Source organism: Ochotona curzoniae, unplaced genomic scaffold (assembly GCF_017591425.1).
Source record: "Ochotona curzoniae isolate NIBS_2020 unplaced genomic scaffold, NIBS_Ocur_1.0 scaffold_4506, whole genome shotgun sequence".
Classification (NCBI taxonomy): Eukaryota; Metazoa; Chordata; class Mammalia; order Lagomorpha; family Ochotonidae; genus Ochotona; species Ochotona curzoniae.
Window position 1 is genome coordinate 48,822,729 of NW_024467119.1, and position 26,047 is coordinate 48,848,775.

The 26,047-nt window shown below is 36.3% G+C and overlaps 1 protein-coding gene across 6 annotated transcripts in view; it reads left to right on the forward strand.

The window, feature by feature from the left end:
* The window catches only part of CAMK2D (calcium/calmodulin dependent protein kinase II delta), a 268,816-nt gene that overhangs the window by 229,379 nt on the left and 13,390 nt on the right, over window positions 1–26,047 (forward strand). For 5 of the 6 annotated variants that reach the window (XM_040967308.1, XM_040967309.1, XM_040967312.1 and 2 more), the window contains one exon: window positions 211–259. The exons of the other annotated variant lie outside the window; for it this stretch is intronic. In XM_040967308.1, coding sequence (XP_040823242.1) covers window positions 211–259 — 49 coding nt within the window. The remainder of the gene's footprint in view (window positions 1–210; window positions 260–26,047) is intronic. 6 annotated transcript variants of the gene reach the window in all.

Below are 26,047 nucleotides of genomic sequence, written 5' to 3' on the forward strand. Positions count from 1 at the left end.
CTTTGTGAAATGTTGGCAGCGTTGACATTTTTTTGTGTGTGTGCTAAAAATCACGTTGTGTATTCGTCCATTTGCATGTCAGCCTATGCACACAGCCTGCTGAAAAGTTTAGCATGATTCGTATATGTATGTATCACTAGTCTGTTTTTTTAGCAAAGAAATGTAGCTATTCATTGTGTTAAGCGTAAAAATTTGTTTTCTTCTTAACAGGAGTCAACTGAGAGTTCAAACACAACAATTGAAGATGAAGATGTGAAAGGTATGATTAAACCATAGATGAAAAATACAGAGTCCCTTTTGCATCAAAAAGATTATTTTTATAAACAATAATACTAGGAAATAGGTCTTTCAAAACACACAAAAATATTTTTTAAAACATTATTATTTTAACATTGTATAAGTGTATTTTTCCAGTGTTTTCCATATTGTTTTATTTCATTACCTTGAGCTATAGGCAACATGTGGTTTATTCAAATACATTACATTAATGATAGTTTGAAAATATGATAGCAAATTGTAACTATATAAGAGTTGTGTGTGTGTATGTATACATTATGTATCTTTATGAAAACTCTATAGGATGTAGTGTAATGCTTTTAACTTTTAGTGGCCAAAATTTTATCTGTAGAATTTTGTGTTTAGCTGCCTTCTGTCCTTTGTTTTCAGATGCTTGCCTAACATATTCTTGACCTCCATTAATTTTGTTTACCAAAGTTCTTTTAGGTACCCATATGTGTTATTGGTTGCATTTCTGTTGGCCTGGCTCAACCTGAATCATTTATACATGAAAGATCTGTATGTGTGTCTCTGTTTCTCCATGTCTCTAAACCTGCCAATCAGATCTTTTTTTCTAAAACTTACTTGGAAAGATTATTTAGCAAATAATCTTATCCATTCTAGGTATATAGATGACATTAATAATATAGAATTGAAAAGTTATATTCATGTTATAAAATAAAGAACCTGGAAATCTTCAGGTCAAGGAGATATGTGAGCAGTTTAGGAAATAAAAATGACTTGTAGAACACAAGTTGCTGGTCACCTCTGCTGACTTTTTCCTTTTTATATGAAAAGAACAGCTGATGCTATTACAGTGTGCTCTATTTATATTACTAGTGCACTGACCTAACTGTGCTAGAAGTAGTTGGTCATTATTTTTCACAGTTGGCAAGGTAGAAAGCGGTGTCCAGGATTTTATTTAGTAGATCTATTCATCTTATTCTTTCCCCTGAGCTCAAGTTTGAACTGAAGTAATTGTATGAGTCACTGTTGTCAGTCATACTAGATAAAGAGATTCCTTTTGTTTTGTTCAAGCCAACAGATGGGTGTGCCATTCAGCTTTACCCATGACTCACTAAGCATCACCTTTATGTGTTTTGCATTCATGAGTTCTTTTAGCCAAGCAAAAATGTTTTATGTGATCTTTATACATTCTTCCCTTGAGCAAGAATCTGAAACCCTGTGTTTCATCTGCAGCAAAGACTAAATCTTTAAATAACTGAGTAAAGGTAGGAAAAGACCAATATTTTTATATATCACCAAGGAAATAGGTTTATTCCTAAGCAGTCAAAGACACAGTTTTAGCAAGAATATTTCTTGCATGAATTTGTACAAAATGTTGGGTCAGGAACATTGTTATTGTTTTATGTAAGTATCTCTATATACACAGACTCGATGCCAGCCTTGTTTTATGGTTTCTGTTTGGTTTTTGGTTTTTGTTTAGGTTTTGGTAAAATGAAATTATGTTAGAAGTTCTTAGAGAATAATTCTCCTTTTCAAATCAAAGCAATGATGTGAGTTTCTTCTCCAGATTTCACAAATGGTGACAGTATCCATCTCCAGAATTATACTGACCCTACATAGAATTAATTTTTTAAAAAATTAAACATAATATTGAAGTAATCAATGCCCTATCGATAATTGAGCTCAAAGTGCTTTGGCCTGCTTTCTTGAACTTAATGAACAGATTACTTAAGTTTTGTCTTGAATTTAATAGCATAGATCTAGCCATAGAATCAGTAATAGAGCACATCAGGCCTCATTTGTGTTCTTGTGAGTTCCAGATTGTGTTTTGTAGGTAACCTTTATAATATTGAATGATAACAGAAACCTTCAAGATCACAAGACACTTTGAAATTTGATCACCCAGGCCACAGTTCTAAGTGTAACACAGTTGGTACCTTAAACAGTCATAAATATTTTCATGATTTTATTAGTGTGCAATACATGTGTGTAAATCTCTCCATTAATTTGTGCACAGTCTCAAGAAATATCCTAATATAGTTTTATATTTGAATTTTTATGTTCTCTTTCTTCTCATCAGGATTTCCTGTAGTTCTGGGTGGTTTTGTTGAGAATGTGTTTATTGCCCATTTCTCTTAGAACCAAAATTTACATGTCTTCATAGTCTTTTTGTCTACAAATATCACCAATTACATAGCCTGGCCAAAACTATATACTTGGTATGCACCATATCACATCTACAAAACTACATTTCATTCTTCTGTACATAGAATTTCTAAACTTTTCCTTTCTGTAAAAACCTGGTTAACAGGGTGGAATCCACACTCACATATATATGGTTGAAAGTAGATTTCCCTAGCACACTCCTTCTGGCTGTCTCACAAGTAGCATGTCTGAAGCAGCATCTGCATGTGCGTTGTTTCATGGTGATGTATTATCTCCTGAACACAATATCACATCATGCCCATACCATTGCAATGCAACATCACGCCCCATACCCAACAACCAAACAAACAGTGATGTGTCCTCCCCTCCACAAAGAAACATGGAGGGGTGCAGAGAATTAACATTTTATGGAGACCTCGTCAAGGGAAAAAAAAGTGAACCAAGGTAAACCATTAGGAGAGTTTCCATATGTAGCTTCACTGGGGAGGATAAGGTGAAGAGTAAAAGGAAAGTAGAACTAGAAGATTAATGATGCTTCATAGTTAAGAGACCCTGCGACACCCTGGATAGCAAGAATGTAGAGAAGATTCCTTGTCTTTTAACTGCCTGTTTCCATTCAAAATAGCCTAGGGTGCTCTGAGTCTGTGTGTTACTCTTGGTTGTGTTTAGGCTACCGCGGTTTTTAAATCATTCCTAGAATGCCAGTGTTGCCTTGTGTTCTACCCACTTCTTTTTTCTTTTTATACGATCTGCTTATTTATTTGAAATAAATACAAAGAGAAACAGGGAAAAACAGGAGAAAGATCTTTCATTTGCTTGGTTCAATCACCAAATGGACATGATGTCCAGAGCTGAGCAAGTCTAAAACCATGAGCTTCTTCTGGGTGGTGCATGTGTGTGCAAAACCCAAACACTGGAGTTATCCTTGTTGGCTTACCGGGCACATTAGCCAGTAGCTGGATGGGAAGTATAGCAACCAGGTCTTGGAATGCCAGCATTGCAGGTTGCAGTTTTACTTCTGCTGCTTTTTTTTTTTTTTAACAAAGTCAGATATATAGAGAGGAGGAGAGACAGAGAGGAAGAGGAAGATCTTCCATCCGACGAACTCCCTAAGTGACCGCGATGGCTGGTGCTGCGCCAAACCGAAGCCAGGAGCCAGAAACTTCCTCCAGGTCTCCCATTTGCGTCCAGGGTCCCAAGGCTTTGGGCCGTTCTTGACTGCTTTCTCAGGCCACAAGCAGGGAGCTGGATGGGAAGCAGGGCTGCCAGGATTAGAACTGGTACCCATATGGGATCCTGGGTATGAAGGTGAGAACATTAGCTGCTGGGCCAGGGTGCCGGGCCCCAACCTACTGCTTTTTCTAAACTAGTCTTACTCAAGAGATTTCAAGGTTCTCTGAGTCAAAACATTCCTCCGTATGCTTTGAATAATTCTGTTTTGTTGTAATTTAGGCCCATTTCTCTTACTTAACTCAATAAATATCAGAAAAACTGAATTAAAAAGTGAGGTCCAAGGTTAATATGTTCTTCTAAAATTCATTTTAGTTCCCTTTTCTGGGGAAAAAAAAAATCAGCATATAGCTATAACACAGTAACTTGCTACCCAGATTTGCAGTCATCCATTGCTTTCACAACTGCTCTTGAAAAGCAAAGATAAAGTTGGTTATTTTCCTTCTTGGGGAAGGAAACATCAACTTGGACATAATATGTTGTTACCTAATAGATACTGAGCAACTTTCTAATTTTGATATGTATTGAAAAACCAAATATGGCATCTGATGGAGAAAATACTGATAGCTTAAAAACAAATGAGACTTTTTATTAAACATAAGTTATTACCAAAGCAGCTCTGAGGTAATAACAATCCGTGATTTGATGAAAAAAAAAAAAACTTTCCCATTAGAACCAATCAATATCTTCAGCATATAAATTTTAAAGTTCATTTAAATTTGTCCTATTAATTTTGAATATATTTCTTGTAATCACTTTCAATTAGTTTCAGGTGTTAGGAAGCAATTGTCATAAGTCTATATTTGTAAGTGACATTAACAACAGTATTGCTCTCTAGGGAAACAGGGAAGCTGGTGAGCATAAAATCAGTGATATGTAGAAGTGATTCTTTCCACACCATGTTCATTTGAAGACTGTCCTTTGATTTGTGGCTGTAGCCACAGTTTGCAGGGCCTGTCGCTGCATGCCACAATGCCTGTCCACCTTATAACCTGTTCAAAACCATTGCTCAGCACCTGCTGCTTCCTCCTGATGAGTCCACATCCATTTGATCCATCTGCTGCTCTTTCCCAGAATGCCAGAGTTGTGAAGCACCTGTCAAAGTTGGGCTCCTGTATGCTTTGTCATCTCTGTCCCTCCTGCTTCCAGCATCTCACTTCAGCTCAACGTTCAGCAGCTTCTTGGATATCTTGCTGCATTTCATCCTTCTGATAGTTTAGACAAGGAGAACTCTGTAAACCAACAGAGACTTATGACCCTGACTGCACAGAAGGATTGTGTAATTGCTTTGGGTCCTTTTCCTTTTCCTGGCTGACAGGTGATGGTAATGAATCTGTGACACTCAAATGAAGGCAAAGGAGTTCACACACTTACCACTTGAAAGAGGTTGGGCACTTGATGGCACCCAAATTTCATGGATTCAGTCAATTTACAGAATCTTTTGTTACTGATCTTTTGTCTATCTTATATAAATAAGTGTAATGGCTGTTTAGGTTCAGCTACTCTGTTCTGTTTTATCAACGAAAACCTTCATTGCTGTGCAGGCGTTCCTGGAGCAGATGATCAGATTATGCCAGTCTTCAGATCTGCACATGCCATTTCTCATTCAGGACTTGCGTTGCATGCATTTGTCATTTCCAGAGAATCTGCAAATCAGGAAACTCCTGGATTATCTTATTGAAGGACTTTCAATAATTAATCACTCCCATGAGGTTAAAAAATGTCAAAGGGGACCCATAATGTAGTGCACAATAAATGCCTTTTTTCAGATTTCTAATTCAAAGCCTGGTCTTAAAGGAGGTTTGTCTATAAAAATTCCAGTTTGCATGTGTGTATTCTTTTACCTTTAAAATGAGGCCACTAAATTACAAGACTGATGAAGAATTTACTCTACCGCTAATGTAAAATGGTTTACATTTCTCTGTATTTTTTCTGTTTTATAGTGCTTGTATCTTACCTACATATTCAGTCTGTTTTTCTCTATTACCATTGACTTCTCTCGGGATTTTATCTTAATATGTCAGTGATAGCCTCAGGCATGTGTAACATTGATGGTTAAAAAAAAAACAAAACAGGAACAAAACTATTGCTAATTAAAATATGAAGCAAGGTCCAAAATAGAAGCACAGCTAGTTGGGGCAGTGTTGCTAAACTGTTGCCTTTGACCTTTGTAGCCTTATGGTCACCAGTTAGAATCCCAGCAGCTCCACTTCCAATCCAGCTCCCTGCTAATATGCCTGGGGAAAAAAAACTAAACCATGATCCAAGTGTTTGGGTCTTTGTCACACGTGTGGAAGATCTGATTGAAGCTGCTGGCTCCTGCCTTCAGCCTTCCTCAGCCCAGGCCCTGCAACCATCTCGGGAATGAACCAACAAATAGGTGATATATCTGGCTGTCCTCCCTCTCCATAATACAGGAGTTCAAATAAATAAATAAATATTTTAAAAAAGAAAAACAAAACTCATGTGTTTTAACTACTCATTTTATTATTAGAGAAACCAGATCACTCTATATTAAGTTTCACCTTAAAGCTTCTATAAGTAGATTTTCTTAAGTTTGTACAACTGTAGTAAGTTTTAAATATATATATATATATATTGAAATATGTATATATCAAAGGTAAGGTAGCATTATTTTATAGAATATTGCATACATTTTACAACTATATCTGTTGCAAGATTCTTTCCAAGCATTATAAGCTATTGGGTTGTTTTTAATTGTGAATTCATTTTAATAATTAAACAAATTAAATCTAGTGTTTAATATCCAGTTAATATTTCATTTGAGATTTTAAAATATAAGAACTAATCAGAATCACAATTTACAGAATCAAAACTTTCATAATTGACAAGATCTGCTATGCATAATTTTATAAATATTGAGTAAACTTTCTTCTTTGTGTTCATTTATCTGCTTTTCCCATTACATAATAAAAATGATCCAGTAAATGTAAATTTATATGTGAGATTAAATATAACTCCCTCCTATCTCCTTTATATTTTCAAATTATGGTGTTATCATACTTTTTACCTGCCATAATGTATTAAATGGCAGCAAAGATCTAGAGTTTTCTTTGTATTTCCAGTTACATCCTTTATCATAAAACATGGTCTAAACAAGTTGCATTCCTTCCTTATGATTCAAGTTTCCTCATAACAGCACATTTTAAATATTGAAAATTTGTAGTCAGACTTGTAAGTTTCGTTACTACCCTATGTTAATGTTATTAACAGATTGATATGAGATCACCTATATTTTTAAAATATGTGCAGGTATTATAAAAATTATTATACAATAAGTTAAATAATAGGATTGCACAGATGCAACATAAACATGGAAGGAAGTTCAGTTCAATAAGGAATTTGGTATAATTGGGATAAAATAGTATCCAAAAACTACACATCCAAAATATTGTAAAACTTACAGATGGACTATACATGCATGTTAGCCAAGCTAATTATGATGGTCATATTTTATGTTCCTGATGTCTACTATGTAGTTACTTACTATCCAGGTTACTATTTAATTGCATACATTTCTGTAAAATATTCAAACCTAATTAATTCCTGTAATTACATTATAAATTTTATAGAACTTCAAAATCATTAGAATAAAATAATTGCATGCATTATTGTCTCCTTTGCTGAATTCTTATTTTCTACCAATAAGTATATCTGTAAGTAATATGAACTGCCTATCTATATTGTGTTCTTATGAATCATTAAGGTACTCCTATTATTTTTTCTGCTCAAAATTTTGGCTATAATCCCTTTATTTGCTCAAGAGAATTTACTTCTTTTTTTTTTTTTTTTTGACAATCTTTACACAGTTAATTGAGGTAGAAAGGTTCAAGGGCTATGGGAAAGTGGGTAAGACTATTATTTCCTATTGTTTCCTTCATGTTTAAAAGGGGTATTAAGGAAGAAGGCCCACCCAATTTCCCACCCTCCCCAGGTCCTGCATGTAGGGTATGCTCTGAGGTTCTTGCTCAAGTGGTTTTGATAGTTCACCAGTCATGAGTCGTTGCTAATCTCGCCACTCCAAGCACGATAAGGTCTTTGAAGAATCCACTGATTGACATAGTTCATCATAGAGTCTCCATTTGCCCTGTATTTCACTGCCAACATATAGCTGAGATGGTTAATTGACCTGTTCTGTCTTCTCTCTTTTCTTGGTTAGGGTTCTGAGTCCAGCATTTTGAATGGGGAGATCTCCAAAGAAACTTTGTCTGAGGTGTTCCCAGACCAGATTTTTGTATGTACTAGCAAGTACAGGGCCTGGCGCAGTCTATGGCCCCAATCAGCTGGTAGTTGCAATTGCTGGGTTGGTTCTGTTTTCACTCCCGACTTCCACTGGAACCAATGGGTGTTGCAGTCCAGCCTGGTTCTGCCCAGCACATACTCAGTCCTCACATAAACAAGTGGGAGCTGCAGCCTAGTTGGAGAGACCCACAATAACCCCCTCCAGGCCTGCCCCCTGTCCTGGTTTGCCAGGGTGTAGCAGTAGTCCAGTCTGTCCCACACCCCATTCCACCCCAGCGCCTGTCCTGGTTTTCATGCCCTCCCATGGAAGTGGTAACCCAAGAGAGAGGAGCCCACTATTTCCCTCCCAGGCCTCTCCCACTCCCAGATTATGCACTCTCCAGGTAGTTCTGTGGTTTGACTTGACAGAACTAGCTCCCAGTGCCAGCTTCTGCCAGCTGATGCTGTGGCTAAGCCCAAACAACCCTCACACACTCTAATTTTGTTTGCACCAGTAGGAATAATCAGCCCAGCCTGGCTTTTCCCTGATCTAGTCCACATGAGGCATACATGCATTGTAGCTCTGCTTAGCGTGGTCTGCCCCCATCCCAGCTCAGGCTCTCCAGTGGGAGTAGCTGTCCAGCAAAGGAACCACCCCTTATTCCCCTGCCGGCTCCGCCCCCTCCCTTCCTGGTTCTCACATGTGCTGGTTGGGTGCTGTGGTCACATCTGACACAGGCAACCTCACCTTGGCATTCTGTATTGTGCACTAGTTTTTGTTGCAACCGAACCTGGCTCGACTCACACTGTTCTGGTGCTTGGATATGCCAGTGGATTATGTGAACAGATTCAGCCTGGTCTTCCCCCGACCCATGCCAGATGTATGCCTGTGGGTAACTTTCCATGGCCTTTTCTGGGCTGTTTCCTATCATGTTTCTTGCGCTGACCTGCCGGGTCTGTGTCCTGCCAGAGAAGTTGCCCAGGCTCCTCCATCAGAACCTCTCCCAGTGCCAGATTTTGCACATACCAGTGCGTCCATGAGCCAGCCCTACTCAGTTTACCTCCTGTCCTAGTTCTGTCCTACTTCTTCTTTTTTTTAAAAAAAAAGATAACTCACTTCTAAGTTATTCAAAGCTGTTATTCTTGTTCCTGTATGGCAGTAATATCCTGCCATGAAACATATCATTTAATTGCAAACAAATACATTAAATAAAAAGATATTAGCAAGAAACCTAAAAGGCTTTATTAAATGAAGGCATTTAATGAAAGACACTGTAAAGAAAAATGTCTTTTTGCTCTAAGGAAATAAATTTTTTGTGTATATTTATAATGTGCAGAGTACTCAACGGACTCTTGCTATGTATTTTGCCCTTCTAGAGCAAATCCAATGAAGGCAGAAATAATTACACATGACAATGTGCCTAGCACAGACACGCAGGTTATTGTGAAGTTTCACATGGACGGGGTTAATTTGAAATGAATTAGAGGAATTATATTCTAGCATAAATGAACAGAGAGTAAACTATGACCAGTATCATTTAGTTGTTCACAGTCCAGTGGAAGAAACGCCACATTGCAGCTTCCTTAAATGTTTCCAATGGAATTTCATACTTGAGTAGATCTAATAGATCAAAATCAGAGATGAAATATTGCAGACAAAAAAGGTTCTGCATGATAATGTACCAAGAACCTGAGGAAAATCAATTTTTTAGCAGGGAGATGGTACAGATTTCCCTAGCTGGAACATCAGCAGTTCTCTTGCAGATACTTGTAAAGAAAGAAAACTGATGATAGTGAGATTTTTAAAGAATATGATAGATTGGCAAATACAGACAAGGTAGTGGTGGCCTTGGTTTTCATTTTGTTTTGGAAAAATTAACCTAGATTATATTTTCAGACTAATTAATTTTTAAAAAATGAAAAATGCTGAAAAATTTTTGCATTTACTTAATTAGTAAGTTTTTCACATTTACATTGTAGAATTTTTGAGTGCCAAACCCTATAATTGGGTGAGAAATTCATGGGTGAAAAAATGATAGGATTGTACATTTTAACAAGGAAGAATAAATGAAGTTCATAGTTTCCATCAAGCAATTACCCTTGTGATAAAAAATGATCTCAGAGTAGGTAAAGAATTTACCTTTTATTATCCTGATAAAAACTTGAGCCACTAAGTACATCCTTTTTTAGTATATTTTCATTTTGAATTTTGAATTATGTGGTACATTTTTGTATAGGCTGGGATTCCCCCCAAGCTCCCACTGCCTGACAGATTTTCCCCATTTTACTATAATGGTGTAGTTCTTCATAAGGAATCATAATTCTATCAGTCTCCTAATTAAGTGTGGCCTGACATTGTTGGTACAGACAGTCCAGCATCCCATTGTCTACACATGTCCAACAGTTTCATTGGGAATTCATCTTCCATCTGGAAGCAGGGATGCATGTTCCATTATACCCCCCATTTGTATATGATGGACCCCAGTACTCCATCACTATGCATTTCCATAATTGAGAAGCAATGAAATAAGGTTAATAACTGGTATGAGTTAGAATAGCCACAACAACAACTACTTACAGCTCCATGAAAATGCCACTAAGTAACCAACACATGAGTGACAAAAACGAAGCACAGAAGTTCTTGGGAAAAATGATGCCACCATGTAATCCATTAGCCAGTGATGAATTCGACAAAGAGAAAATAAATTATTTGCAATAAACAAAACTGAAATAAAAACATCAAAACACATGGGATACAGCCAAAAAAGCAAACAAACAATCAAAAAACAATATGAATTGAATTATTGATGTTACAATTTCCATGTTGGTTTCCTTATATAAGAGAGAACGTATGGTATTTGTTCTTTTCTAATAGACTCATTTCACTGAGCATAATAGTCTCTAGTTGGGACCACCTGGTTGTAAATAGTACAATTTCAATTCTTCTTAATAACTGAATACTATTCCATGGAGTAGAAGTACCACAGTTTCTTTAACCAGTCTTCCTTGGATGCACATCTGGATTGTTTCCATGTCTTTGCTATTGTAGATTGTGCTACTGCAAATATAGGATTACAGATTACAGATCCCCTTCTCATATGCAGATTTCATTTCTATTGAGTATATTCCTAGGAGCAAAAAAAGCTGGGTCATGTGGCAGGTTTATTTGCAATTCTCCAAGCACGCTCCATACTGATTTCCACAGTGATTGTACTAGCCTACACTCCCACCAGCAGTGAAGGAGAGTGCCTTTCCCCCCACCATCCATGCCAGCAGGTGTTGTTAGTTGAGTTCTGAATGTAGGCCAGTCTCACTGGAGTTAGGTGGTAACTCAACATGGTTTTCATTTGTATGTTTCTGATGGCTAGGGAATCTGAGCATCTTTTCATATGTCTGTTAGCCGTTTGAATCTGTTCTTTTGAGAAATGTCTGCTCATTTCCTTTGCCCATCTTGTTACAGGGGTGTTTGTTTTGTTTGTTTGTTTGTTTGTTTTGCTGTCCCTGGGTTTCTGAATCTCTTTGTAAATCCTGGATATTAGTTATCTATCACTTGGTGCAGTGTGCAAAAATTTCTTCCATTCTGTTGGTTGCTTCTTCACTTTGTTAATTGTTTCCTTTGCTGTAGAGAAGCTTTTTAGTTTGATGTAATCCCATTTGTTCATTTTGGCTTTGATTGCCTTTGTTTTTGGCATCTTTTCTAAGAAGTCTTTCCCTGTTCCTATATCTTGAAGTATGCTTCCTATGCTTTTCTTTAATAGTTTGATGGTTTCTGGGTGTAGATTTAGGTCCTTGACCCATTTAAAGCTAATTTTCACATAATGTGACAGGTGTGGGTCTTGCTTCTTAATTCTGCAAGCTGCTATCCATTTGTCCCAACAGCATTTGTTGAATAGATCAGGATTTTTGCCTGCATTGTTCTCAGTTTTCTTGTCAAAGATTAATTGACTATCCATGTGTGGGCTTGCTTCTGGTGTTTCTATTCTGTTCCATTCATCTTCTCTGTTTCTGTAGCAGTACCAGACTGTTTTGACAAGCACTGCTCTGTAGTATGTCTTGAGGTCTGGAATTGTGATTCCTCCAGCTTGATCTTTATTTTTCAGGATGGCTTTGGCTATTCATGGTTTTTTGTGATTCCAGATGAACTTTTGTATCACCTTTTCAATTTCTGAGAAGCATGTTGCTGGGATTTTGATTGGGATTGCGTTGAATGTGTATGTTGCTTTTGGTAATATGGTCATTTTGATAATGTTGATCTTGCCAATCCAGAAATGTAGTAAGGTTCTCCATTTTTCAAGATCTTCTTCTGTTTCCTTCTTTAATATTTTTTAGTTTTCATCATAGAGGTCTTTCACATATTTGGCTAGCTTAATTCCTAGGTATTTAAAATCCCACTCCTCTATTTTAAAGGGAACTATATTTACAATTTCTTTCTCATTCATGGAATTATTTGTGTACACTAGGGCCATCAATTTGTGTTCATTAATTTTGTATCCTGCTACTCTGCCAAAGTCTCTAATGAGTTCCAATAGTCTCTTGACTGAGTCTTTTGGTTCTCCTATGTAGATAATCATATCATCTGCAAATAGAGATAATTTCAAATCCTCATTTCCAAATTGTATTCCTTTAATTGCTTTTTCTTGCCTAATAGCTCTGGCAAGGACTTCCATTTCTATCTTGAAAAGTATTGGTGACAGTGGACATCTCTGTCTAGTTCCAGATTTTAGTGGGAAGGCTTCCAGTCTTTTCCTATTTAGTATGATGCTGGCATTGGGTTTTTCATATATTGCTTTGATTGTATTAGAATGTGCCTTCTATGCCTATGTTGCTTAGAGTTTTCAGCATGAAGTGGTGTTGGATTTTATCAAATGGCTTCTCTGCACCTATTAAGAGGTTGATTCACTAAGTACATCTTATTAGCCAAATATTTCAGAAAAAACAATCTTAAGCTTCAAATGGTTAAGTCAGACAATTGTATACCTGAAAGTGGTAGAACAACCACTGTACTGAATAAGTGGTAGATTTCTAAGATTATTCATGATACATACTGCAATATCATATCCCATACATTTGGTAATATGTGAATTATTCTATAAAGGTTAGTGGCAAAGGGTCATGTCTGGGAGGTTGTCTAACAAACAAGAAGACTTCCAAGGGATATGACAGACTAATCTTAAATCTTCAAGAAGCACCTTTTCTACTATGATCAAATATACACTCCTAAATAATGAGGAAAACATGCAGATTAGCTTATCTTCTGTAGGTATTTCTCAGAGAAGCAAAATATAAACATAAGAACATAGCTACAAACAATCCTATGCAAACCAATATAGAGGATGTTAGATTTATTAATATATAATTCCTAGCAGACATCTGTGTGACATTCTTGGATCCATATGTTTGCAAAGAGAAAGACTGAATCCATTTTCTTCCCTCAGAGGGTTTTTAGTCTTGTGTTATACTGTTGCTGGTTAATAGTGTGAGTCTTTTGCCATGGGTGGTCTTTTGGAGGAGACTGCCAGTTCATCAGATGAAAGTAAGCCTCATGACTGGTACAGAAGGACTCATTTAGTTGCTATGGTTGCTCTGGTTTATTTTACCCTAGTAAAACTCATTTTTGTACTAGAGTCATATGATTCTGATTACATATATAAAAGCACTTATGTACCCAAAGGAAGCTATTTACAAAGATTAGATATCTTTGAATGGTTGTTTTTACCTCTTAAGATTATAACACAATGTTTAATACTCTTCCAAAATGTGAACACTCCCAAACTATTCATTTGTATTTTTTAAAATGTAAAAACTGAATAAGAAAAATCTTTCATGTTACATAAGGATAGATTAGATTATGTTTGTAAATGCCATTGCATATTGACTCCTCCAAAGAACATTTCCCTTAATTCCCACACACCCCCATAGTAATATCCTTCCAGTCTATAATGTCCCTATCTAATCGCATTATTTCTATATACTGATGTTATAGCCCCAATCTTTTTTCATATGTCTGTGTTCAAATGCATCTTTGAAAACTGAGTTTTTTGAGACTAATGTTCCAGTTCTTTTACCACTCCTATTTCATCATCTTAGAGCTATCTTTATTTCCTCGGTTTTCTTATACCTACATTTAGTCTGTGAGCAAATCCTATTTGTTACTCCCTCAAAATGCACACAATTTTTGAATTAATTACTATTCACTGACTTCATTGCTGTCACTGTGGTCCAAGATATCGTTATGCTTGCATATTTACTATCCTAACATCTTAGCCAGTTGAACTGTATCTACATTATCTGTCTATCATCTAATCTCAAGCCAATTGTAACAGTAGCACGTTTAAACTATATCAGGTCTGGTGCTGTTTCAGTTCTACAGTGTCTAGTGACTGACAGAGCCAGTAGAATGCATTAAATTGCCTCTATGACCACATACCCCTCAGACAGGTCTCCTGCTACCGTCTGACTCTCTGTTCCACCACAAGCACATCAGGAACACTGTTGCTGAAATGGATTGTGTGCATTTCTGGCTGGGGGCCTTTACACATGCTGTTTTGCTGACATACATTGATGCATGTTTCCACATGATCTGCATCCATTTCACTTTAAGTCTGTGATGAAACAAGACCCTCTTTTTGAGATGTCCATTTCAACCTTGTTTTGAATATGCTTCCAAAAGCCAGCCTTTCCCATGCCCTTTCTCTGTCATTTTTCTCCTGGTATTTATTATCTGAACTATTTATTTCACTTATCTTCTGTCTTTCTTTCCCCTGTAAGACTATAAGTTTCTTTAGGACAGAGATGTTCATGTGTTTTCCTCACAGTTTTATCAACAGAGCTGGAAAAGTGTTAGGCAATAATGGAAAGCATAAATGTTTAACTGATAGGGAAAGGAAGCCTAGCTGTTACCAACCATGATGTGTCCTACTAGATACAACAATAATCAGAATCTTCTAGAAGTTATGAATAAAGTATGTGCGTAAGTATTTTGTTCACATAACTCCCTCCCCAATATAATTTAGCAGCTTAAAACACAGAAAATGAAATTTTAAAATGTAAGCCATACAACCTTATCTATCACCTGTTTTGATTCTCTGGTATCAGACATGCTGCATTTGAATCCCAGTCCAGCTCTTTTGTTAGCTCTGCAACCTGGCTGTTTGTATTAATTGCTCTGATTCATTTGCAAAATGGGGATACTATGTCAAGAACAACTTTAGTCTGTATTTTATTTCTATGATGGAATATGAGAGGCAACCTGTTTTAGGATTTCTTTTGGCTCACACCTCTAGAGATACAAGGTCTAAAGTCCTCACCTGACACTAGCCTTTTCTCTGGTAGAGTTCTGAGAGGGACTAGAGTATTACATGACAAAAAGCAGGGAGCCCATGTGTTTGTGTATATTATATTATTTCTGTAGCTTTTCATGTAAAGCTACCACAATTAAATCATTACATTGCATACAAATGATGTGTCCAATCCTAAACATTTCCCAAAGCTCTCCGCTTTAAGTACCAAGGTCACTTTAAGTTTTTACCCTCTTGGGTCCAGCGCTGTGGCCTAGCGGCTAAAATCCTTGCCTTGAACACACCAGGATCCCATATGGGCGCTGGTTCCAAACCCAGAAGCCTCACTTCCCATCCAGCTCCCTGCTTGTGGCCTAAGAAAGCAGTCAAGGACAGCCCAAAGCCTTTGGGACCCTGTACCCGTGTGGGAGACCCGAAAGAGTTTCCTGGTTCCTGGCTTTGGAACGGTGCAGCACCGGCCGTTGTGATCACTTGGGGAGTGAATCATCAGACAGAAGATCTTCCTGTCTGTCTCTGCTCCTCTGTATATATCTGACTTCGTAATGAAAAATAAATAAATCTAAAAAAATAAAACAATTAAAAGTTTTTACCCTCTTAATGCCTCCTGCCTTGGATTAAGTGTCCACCAGTGAAGCCTGTGAGATGCAAATAAATATGCTATTCATAGCAAAATCTAGCCATTTTCTTTTAGCTATAAAAGATGTAGCTTTATATGATTAAGCACAACAGCAATAGCAATAATAAAGCATGGTCATGTTGAATAAATGTGATGTTTGTCAACTGCCTGGTATGATGTCTGGCCCATGACATTCACTTCCGGAAATTGTGTTCTTCCTGGCATTATGCCCTATGAGGAGATAATAAGATCACATGCTTTTAGTATTAAGAGTCCATAAGTCCAAAAGAATTTGTGTTTTTGTTTTGTTTTGGCATTATTATTTCTATGTTTTCAGCGCATTTTGGATATGTGGGTAAATGTCAGTAAATGTAAAGATCAACATCTAGACAAACTAGATAGATCAAAATCACGGAAACTGCCTTAGTGCAGAGTAAGTCATCTTTGCTGTAAAATTGAAGACTTTTTTTTTTTGCTTTAGTTTTTATTCAGGTAATTTTTTTCAGATTTATTTATTTATTTGAAAGTCTTGGTGTTTATTTACAGTGTGATCCTCTATGGAAACACAGATGGCAATGTTAAGAGAATTTGGAATTTTAGGAAAATGGGGCTTAGCAGATTAAAAAAAAATTCTTTGAGATTTTCAATTGAAAAAAATAAGAAAACAAGGAAATTCTCCAAAATGTTGTTTGCCATGTGAACTGGGAAATATTTTGAGGCAGAGAAAATAACATATTTGACTCATGTCTATTTTGAGTAGGATTAACTAGCCCATTTAGGGTTATACTAATTTTTAATTCTTATTTTTCATAATATAGCTTCTTAGGCTAGGGGATTTTCCCTTCCACCTGTTTCCCTTACATTATAACAATAGCATAGTCCTCCAACAACATTCACAAGTCCATCATTCTGTTTAAGTATATCATGACTCTGTAGGTATAGACAATGGTAAAAGTCCAGCACCCTATAGACTTACAGTATTCTAACCTAATGGCATATTACATTAATCAAAGTTAAGAAGCACAAAAGGTACAGATATTCAACAGTGCAGAAATACTTTTAAAAAGTATTTTGGTGAGCAAGAAAAATAGAATGCCTATAGCATAGCCCTGATTCAAAGGAACTACCATTATTTTGTAAGAGGATTTTTGCTTAATGGAGAAATAATATGAACCCATAGGAGTCTATAGATCTTTCTTCAATAAATAGAATCTCTGCATTCATAATTTTGACAAGTGAGAAGGCCAAGGTTGTAAAAGAACGTAATAATACCTTTTGAAAACAGGAAGACTTTATAAAATGAAGTGTGCTTATCTGTTACTGTGAATAAAGCAAACAAAAGCCATTGCTTTGATATAAATATGTAGAGCTCCTTACTTTGATTAGTATCCTTAGAATCTGTGCTACAATGTCCTAACACAATCAGTCTTGAGTTACTGAAGTGATTTCTCAACCAGTAATTTAAATTACGATTCACTTCTCATTTCTAAGGTTTGATTGTAATTTGCCTTTCTAAGCACTCCCAGTAGTCTTCCTTCGTGAAGCTTCCAAGTGCATGTCTCCTTGTTATAGCCAAGTGATTTTCTATAGTGGATTCTTACTGTTGTTTTAATTTCAGTTAACATGTCATAAACAAGGATTTTATAACCATGAAATGTTAATTATTCATCAAATAACATGTATTCTGCATGCTCACCATTTAAATTCAACAAATAAAGGAAAAGCAATCATCACAATATCTCTATTTTCACAAAAATATATCTACTGTAAGTTATGTTTGATAATTTTATAATATGTGACAATTTGTATTTGTAATATATGTTAAAGTCAATGGAAAACAATATATTGTTGGTTATGATATGTGGTTTATAAATTCAATTCTTCCTGCAGTCAAATTGTTTAAACCAAAGCACTGAGCTTACAAAAGTTGGCCAACATCTTCCAAAAAGCATTTTACACCAATTCATTTTCTTAGCTGAATTTAGAGCAGAATATGCCACAGCTAAATGACTATACAATTTAAAAGTATTTATTACTGTGCCTAACTTAGGAGCTTTCAGTCTGACATGATTCATTTTTCCAAGTAAAGCTTTGAGAAATGAAGCAACTAATCATAGAGATGGGACAAGTTCCTAGGAAGCTTATCACTGCCCTCTGTCAAAAGCATGTGGATGTAGGAGGAATTTCACTTTATGAGTGCATTTGGGTTAAAAATAGGATGTATAAATAATTTTCCTCCAGATCCATGTAAGTCTTGCAAATTGTGAGATCATTTTGTCTCTATCCAGACTAAATCTCTGCCTTTTCCGTCTAGTGTACAGATGTATCAGACAGCTACAGCAACCTTCAAAGTTGGGTATTTGTGCAAATGGATTACATGATCTTGACCTTTGGCCCAATGGGCCAAAAGTATATTATACCATTGATTTATCAGGAAGTTTTTCATTTTCCCATAATTTTCTAGATTAAAAATAACATACGTTCATTATTTTATTTGATTTAGAAATGTCTTCCCATTGGTTCTCCATGTACTGTTGAATGCAGGTGCTCTGGAACTTGTAAACAGTGCACAGCTAGATTTTAGCATGTTTACTTAATTGACCATTTTTGCCACATCCTGTACCTAATCTGCCCTTGTAGATTCTCTTGCACTGATTCTGGAAGGTATAAATTTGATAATGATACACTTTGTAATGTATGTCACGTTCCCTTTTTCATAGCTGCTGAAAATAAGAATTACCTAGAAAATATGTGAGAGTGCAGTAACATTGATGCTTATTGCTGCATAATAGAAGGATATACTCTTTTATTTTGGCAGTCTTTCAGAGGAAACTGAGTCAAAATGGGATGGGTAGATGTATTTGACATTTAAAAAGAGAGAGAAATGCCATTCTTATAGTTTAAATATTGATACATACAGTGGTATGTATTGAAGCTGATTTGTATCAGCCTCAATGGAGGCAACAGTGGTACAAAAATATTGAAATATAACTGTAATAACCTGGAAACAAGAGGAAAAAATATCTTTTTTAAAACACCACAAGGAGATGTGGTCATCTGACACCTTAGTTAAGCTGCTTGGGGCACCCACATCCAATATCAGATTACCTGAGTTCAAGTTCCACTTCCAATTCCAGCTTCCTGCTACACCACACCTAGGAAGACTGCAGGTAATCTCAAGTAGTTGGGTCACTGTTACACAGATGGAAGACCTAGACAGAGCTCCTGGTTCCTGGCTTCAGTCAGGTGCAGACCTGTGAGCATTTAGGGAGTGAAACTCTGAATAGTGTGTTCTCTCTCTCTCTCTCTCTCTCTCTCTCTCTCTCTCTCTCTGTCTCTCTCTCACTAGCAAATCAATGAAACATTAATACCACGTAGAATTCAATTAATACAGAGGCGAAATAGCATTTCTGAGTCATCTTGACCTAGTTTTTTCTTAAACACAGATCCAAGGACATCATACAATTAATAAAATTCTGTGTGCTTTACTTTGTGAGCAAAACTAACAAAGTTGGCAATGTTTATGTGGTAGCAAGGAATGTTCTGTGCTTCTGGCATTCTTGATCTAAGACATCATAAAGCAACCTGTTCAATAATTCAGGAAACTGTAGTTGTAAATAAACTTACTCAAGAAAAATACACTAGGTTCTCCCTTCATACTAAATTTTAAAAATGTTTATAAAGGAATCACGATTTATTTAAAAAGAGCTAAGTTCATTGTGAGTTAAACAGCAAAGAAATAAATATTTGAAAAAATTAAAACACTGTTTGGCTATGGAATTGTTAACTGTCTTTAATATTTACACTTCTATTAGTATCAGAGGACAGAGCATTAATACTCTGACAATAACTATTGACCTGTTTTCACTGATAAGTAAAACTGAGGGGAAATTTTGTTAGAGTGATTTTAGTCTCCATGTTTGAGGAAAGCTGGATTTTCTTTATAACAAAATAGTCAAAAAAAGAAAGAACCTTTCAAAACACACTCTAAAAATATACATCTTATTGTTAGTTTTCAATTAAACTTTATCTTTTCAAGAAAATAACTTTGAGACCAACATTATGGCACATTTGGCAAAGCCAACACTTGAAATGCTGTCATCCCAAATCAGAGTATCATTTCAACTTCCTCCTACTCTACTTCTGATCTAGCTTCCTATTAAAGCACCTGGGAAGACAACAGAAGATAATCCAAGTACTTGTGCCCCTGCCACCCACATAAGGGAGACTAGGATGGAGTTCTTGGCTCTTGACTTTGGCCTGGTCCAGATCTGGCTATTGTAAACACCATCTGGCAGGGGCTGTGGGTGAACTGTCAAATGAAAAATCTCTCTGTGTCTCCATGTATTTCCATCCTCTCTCTGTTGCTCTGCCTTCCAAGTAAATAAATCATTGAGATACAAGCAGAGGGGGAGAGAGAAATGAGCCATCACCATTTTTATACAATGGTTTAAAAAAAAAATGATGCCCCCTATGAATGCTAAGACGTTAGTATTTCATGTAAGCAAATGAACTTGAATGCCAGGAGACTAGCTTATAATTGTAAATCCAAGATGATGATATTCTTCAATTGACTTCTCAAAATGTATATTTTCATGTCATCGTCTCTTAATTGGAAGTTGTACCACATCTATCTGATTCATAGAATATTGTCATATTTCAAATGGTAGATAATATTCATGATGGTATGCTATTTCTAGCCTGTACAAATCAGTTGGGGTGGCAGAGTTGTCAACTAATTATACTGGTTTAGCTGAGTTCTTTTATATAATAGATGTTCTATGTAACCACAGGTAATTTCTTCAGATTCTAAGATATTTAAGTCTTCTTTGTAAAAGCCTTTATAAAGACATATAAATCCCTTAATTTTTCCAGAGAAAAAGTAAATATTTAATTTCATTTCCAGATAATAAGTAGTTTTAGAAATAGATTGACTATCTTTTGCTATAATCAAGTAATAGCTTTACAGACTTTTGGAAAAGATGTATACCTATTTCTACTTATACTAACTGATCTCAATGCTAGGACTTTCTGTTCTTAAGTGTCATTCATTTATTGATAGCTCAGAGTAATTTAACACATTAAGACTAATGGTACTTCTTCCTTAATTAGCTAAGATGTGTTTATTTATTTATTTATTTATTGAAAGAATTACAGAGAATGAAAGAGAGATCTTTCATCTCCTACTTCACTCTCCAAAACCCAGAATGACCAGTGATGACCAAAAAGAAGCCATGAGCTGGTGGCTTCACTCAGGTCTTACATGTGGGTGCATTAGAAGGTAACCAGATTGGAAGTGGAGCAGCCAGGACATGAACTAACTCTTAAGGGATGCCGGCATTGCAGGTGCACCACAATACCTGACACTAAGTTTGAGACTACTCTACGTTGCAGAGGAAAATGCAAAGATGATTTCAATAATCTGAAGAGAAACCAGATATTTAAAAGTTGAATCATGGATATTACTGAATAGGTAACTTCTGGATATGTGAGCTGTGTAGTAATATAATGATTATTTTTGAATAGGAATTTGATAAGTACAAGTCTTAAATTTAATAAAAATATTGTAGATTATTAAATCGCTCAGCCCTAGAATTTTTACTTGTTGCTTTTGGAAACCAGAATATTAGAACTTGCTCTCTTCAACATTAGCTATTACATCCAATTGGTAGAGTGAAAATAAAGACACTAAGAAACAAGCTGCTAATTACACAGGGAGTGTCAGACAAAGCTGAGTTGACAGATACCTCTTTCCAAAAAACTATTAACAGCATGAAAATGATCTTGTATGTTTACTTAAGATAACTATTCCCAATAGATATTTTTGTTAATGGCAACAGGAAAGAAGATAATAAAGCCATGGGACACCCAGTGGCATGAAACTGATATAATAATTAAGTACAACCCTGGCTGAGAAATTAAGTAGTCAGTCACCTTGTCCATCTAGGTTTAAAAGCATTTCGGTAGTTCATTTAACTTTATGATTTCAAAATATTGAATTACGCACTGTGGGATGAAAAGGAAGATAGATCAGTAAATTAAGCAGCAGTTGCAAACCTCAGCCAAATACAGCTGCAACCTTGGCACAGCTTTTGAATTTGCTGGATGACTTAGACATATCATTTATCTTCCTTGTCCAAATCTCTGCTTGCCAAATACTAAGTATTTCTGTAAAATGTTGGAAGTAATTTAATTAAATGAAACTAAGTATATCCAAAAGGAGTTATTTTTCAGAATTGGTAAACTAAGATGATATTCCCCCCCCTCAGTAAAAGCTAAAAGACAATTTCAGTTGTGCAGCTTATGATTATGAATTGAATTGGTAGCCACAGTTCACTTAGTTTCAATATGTAGCATTTTACACAAACATTCCAGTAAAATCTGTTTGCAGGTATAAATTTCAGTTCATTTGCTACTCCAAATTTTTTGTAGGTCTCTAGAATACTAATTAAGGTTTATCAAGCTGATTCACCCCAATGAACTCCCTAATCAATAATCTATACAACTAGAAATTTCAAGCTTAAATAAATAGGGTATTGCTTTTTATTCCACTGTCTTGCAAATAAGTAATAAGCCTAAACTATTAGAATCAATGCCTAATTTACTCTACTAAACCTTTACAAATTACTCCATTGGGAAAATACTAGTGCCTCATTTATTATGTTCTCTTTCTGACTCTAAACTAGTCAAGCTCCATGAATGATTTCTCAGTGCAGTCATATCTAGATTATTATCAGGAAAAGTCATCATTTATGCACTTTGCATTTGTCTAATGTTTCAACATGCATAACGTATTTGAAGTATATTAGCTGTTATTTATTTGTGTCTGCATGCATTCATTCACAGGCATTGAGGTGGTACTGAGCGTTTAGGGTACAAAATGATCAGAATCTTATCAGATACATATCAGCATCTGCACTAGTACAAATTGATGGCAGGATTATAGAGTAGCTCAGTCTGCAGTTCTTGGAAAGGATAATACAGAGAGATTTAGCTTAAGCAGGTATGGAAGAAGACTTACAGGATGAAGAAGATTTCTCAGAATAAGGAAGAGTGGAAGGAAAGGCACAGAATTATCAAAGAGCCGGACCACATGAGGAAGAGTGAGTTCCTGGTGTGGCTGGAGCATACGATCTGTAGAAACTTCAAGGGACAAAAAGTGTCAAGAAATAAAACTGAAATATTTGAGGAAGAGGGCCTTTAAAACAAGGGCATTAGAGCTTTGGCTTCTAGACAGTGGGAAAAGAGTACTGAAAACTTTACAGTGGTGGAGGGCAAGATGAACTCTATTCTGTAGAGAGATGAGTCTGCTGCCAATAGTGCTGGGAAAGGCCGGTATGGGAGAAGACTTCAGTGCAAGAAGGAATAGACGCTCCTGGAAGCCTCAGTTGAAGCAGTAACCATGAACCTAGAGCAGAAGGCCTGGCTCTGAGAAAAATTTGGAAGAATGATGAAGAATTAGTAAAATTGAAATAGTGCAAAATTGAAAGGAAAGGAAGTTCATTTGGAATACACTAATTCTGTACTGCCAGAACAACTGGAGACTCTTAGAAATATGAACAAAAAGACTGGAAAAACTTAAGGGCTCAGTGATAGGGGTTTGGCAGCCTAGATCATGTAGTCAAAGCCAGAGGAGTGAATGAGATTGCAAAGGGCAAGCAAAGGAAATAATGAAGAGGTTGATGCTGTAGCTTAAGAAACATAATAAAAAATGATGAAGAAAAATCATGATTCATAGATAATTAGATATGAAAACAAAGAAAAAATGGAGTTTAGAAGAAATCCAAAGTTTTGAGCAGGAAAACTGGTAATATGTGGCTCTATAAGCAAAAATGAGGTAGTCAGGAAAGGCATTTGATAAGCAGTTTTAGCCAAGTAAAAAACAAAAACAAAATGTTTTTTCCCATTGTATGATGTGCTATTTTATGTCTAAATCATTTCCATAATCATGTTATAGTTTTTAAAGGCTGTCTGGCAATCACAACATCTTCAGTGCAGTGTCATATTTTGTATAATTCCTTCAGCTAAGAATCAGAGATCAAATGAATGCAGGACCCACTATTCATTCAGATATTCACTGGGCATGTACCAGGTGCCATGTACTGTGTTAAGTTCTGACAGTATAATCAGACGATATATGTCCTGTAAATAGTTATAGAGAAAAACAGTGCATCAAATACACATGGTGATGTTTATAACTACAAATGTGTTATATGTTTTTAAAAAGCAAATATAGGATTTGTGTAATTTTTCAGCATTTGGGAAATCTGACCTAGCTTGAGTACTGAGAAAGTCTGTGGTAAAGAGGTAATAGTCGAGCTGAGACAAGATACAAGCAAGGAGAAGCGAAGATGGGGACCAGTTTCTCAGAAGGAGGGCATGCCATAGTTGTAGGGCTGGTTAGAGGAAAAAGCAGGTGCTTCTGAGCTGCTAAAACAATTTAGTAATGAGTAGAACAGAGTGATTACAGGAAATGAGCTTTTGAATGGGTCTAGAGATATAAGAAGGGTCTAGAGTATGCAAGATTTGCCATCTCTCTTCGGAGCAGAGGTTTCAGAACATTGAAAAGGCATTAGGAGATAACCTTAAGAGGTAGGCCTTAAGGAAAAAAAAAAAGGGGGGGGGTCGGAACAGGTAGATTGTAAAGAACTAAGTTGGTGGAAAACAAAAGTACCTACAGAAACACAAAGGGGAAAAGCTGTTCAAAACCTGGAGAAGTGATGAATGCTATATGCAGGGTGGGACTGAAGAAGAAAGGAAGTAGACTGATATGTAAGCTGCTTGAAAGACAGAAAGAACAGGACTTGGTGCATTAAGTGGCCTTGATTGTCAGGGAATTTAAGACAACTCAAAGGCTTTTCCCCTGGCTTGTGAGACTGAGAGTATGTTGCTGTCCTCCAGGATGGAGAACTAGAAGAGCACATATGTCAGTGACAGGTGGTAGGTCACACTTCCAGGTATGTTAGGGTGTATTGGGTTTGAGCATATTTGAGCAATCCAAGTGGAGATTGTCCGTCAGGCCTGGACACACAGATTCTGAGACCATAGCTAAGAAGATTATAATTGTGGGAATCACTGAGATTGTTAAGTAAAAAAAAAAAAAAATTGCAGCAGGACATTTTTCTGGACTAAGCTTCTGCTCTAGACCAGACTAAAATCAAAGCAGAGCTGTTAATATTAAAAAATAGAAATGGGGTCACTCATGCTGCTATTCCAAGTCACCAAATTGAAGCTAAGTCATTTACCTGATAATTAGTGCAAATTTACCAGTAAGGCCAATTTCAATTGACATGATGAGATTTCCTCTAATCTTAATCCTTGCATAAGAAAAAAGTAGCTCCTGTCAACCAGTCAGTTGATCTAATGTGAACCAGTCAGGTAGTTTTGTCTTATTCTTTCTGCTTTTTCCTTCCAAGAAAGTAACTTTGAAATGAGCAATCTATTTTCAATCTCTGCTTTCTTCAATCCTTTTCTGACAAAGCCAACTTCATCTACTCAGTGTTGCCTGATTCTAGAGTCAAAAATCAAATTTTAAGATTTTTAAGCTGAATTGTAATCAAGTCCTTTGACAGAATATACACGATCATTTAAAACATGCAAGTTTTGACAAGAGTTTTTGGTTGCAATGTAAGTCTAAAAGAATCTCAGATTGATATTTCTAAAGCAGTTGAAATGTTTAGCAGCCAGGTAGAGAAGCACAACATGGCCAAAGAGAATTGAAAACCTGTGATCATGCTAGTAAGAAAAGCAAAAGTTAAGTGAAAGGTAGAGTTCTGAGATGGTGAGTAGCCGCAAAAAGCACACTGCAGACCATAACACAATGTGTGTACTCTCTGTAGCTATCCCTTAAGCAGAGACAAGTTCCTTTATTACATAATTATTCTCCTTTCTTGGTTTGTTTTTATGTTTATTTTCTAAACACTGGGACCATTCATGCCCTTATCTGATTTTCCAGACATCTTTGGAACAGTACCAGAGAAAAAAATGTAAATTTGAATTTGAAAGTGAACATATTCCTCATTCCTTTGCATTACTGCATGGAAAGTGCACCCAGATCTGGAACATTTCCTCCTCTCACCCCAATCCTGATATCAGTGACTTTTCTCTTCCCCCTTTTGCTATGAACCTGGAAATCCTGAGAAACTACTTTGAGTACTGTGGGTTAGACTTGAGCACCTCACTTCTAGAATTAAAACTCCTGGGCAATCAGAGAGCACCCTGTGATTAAGTAGCTAGCCAGGATGGAAGAAGC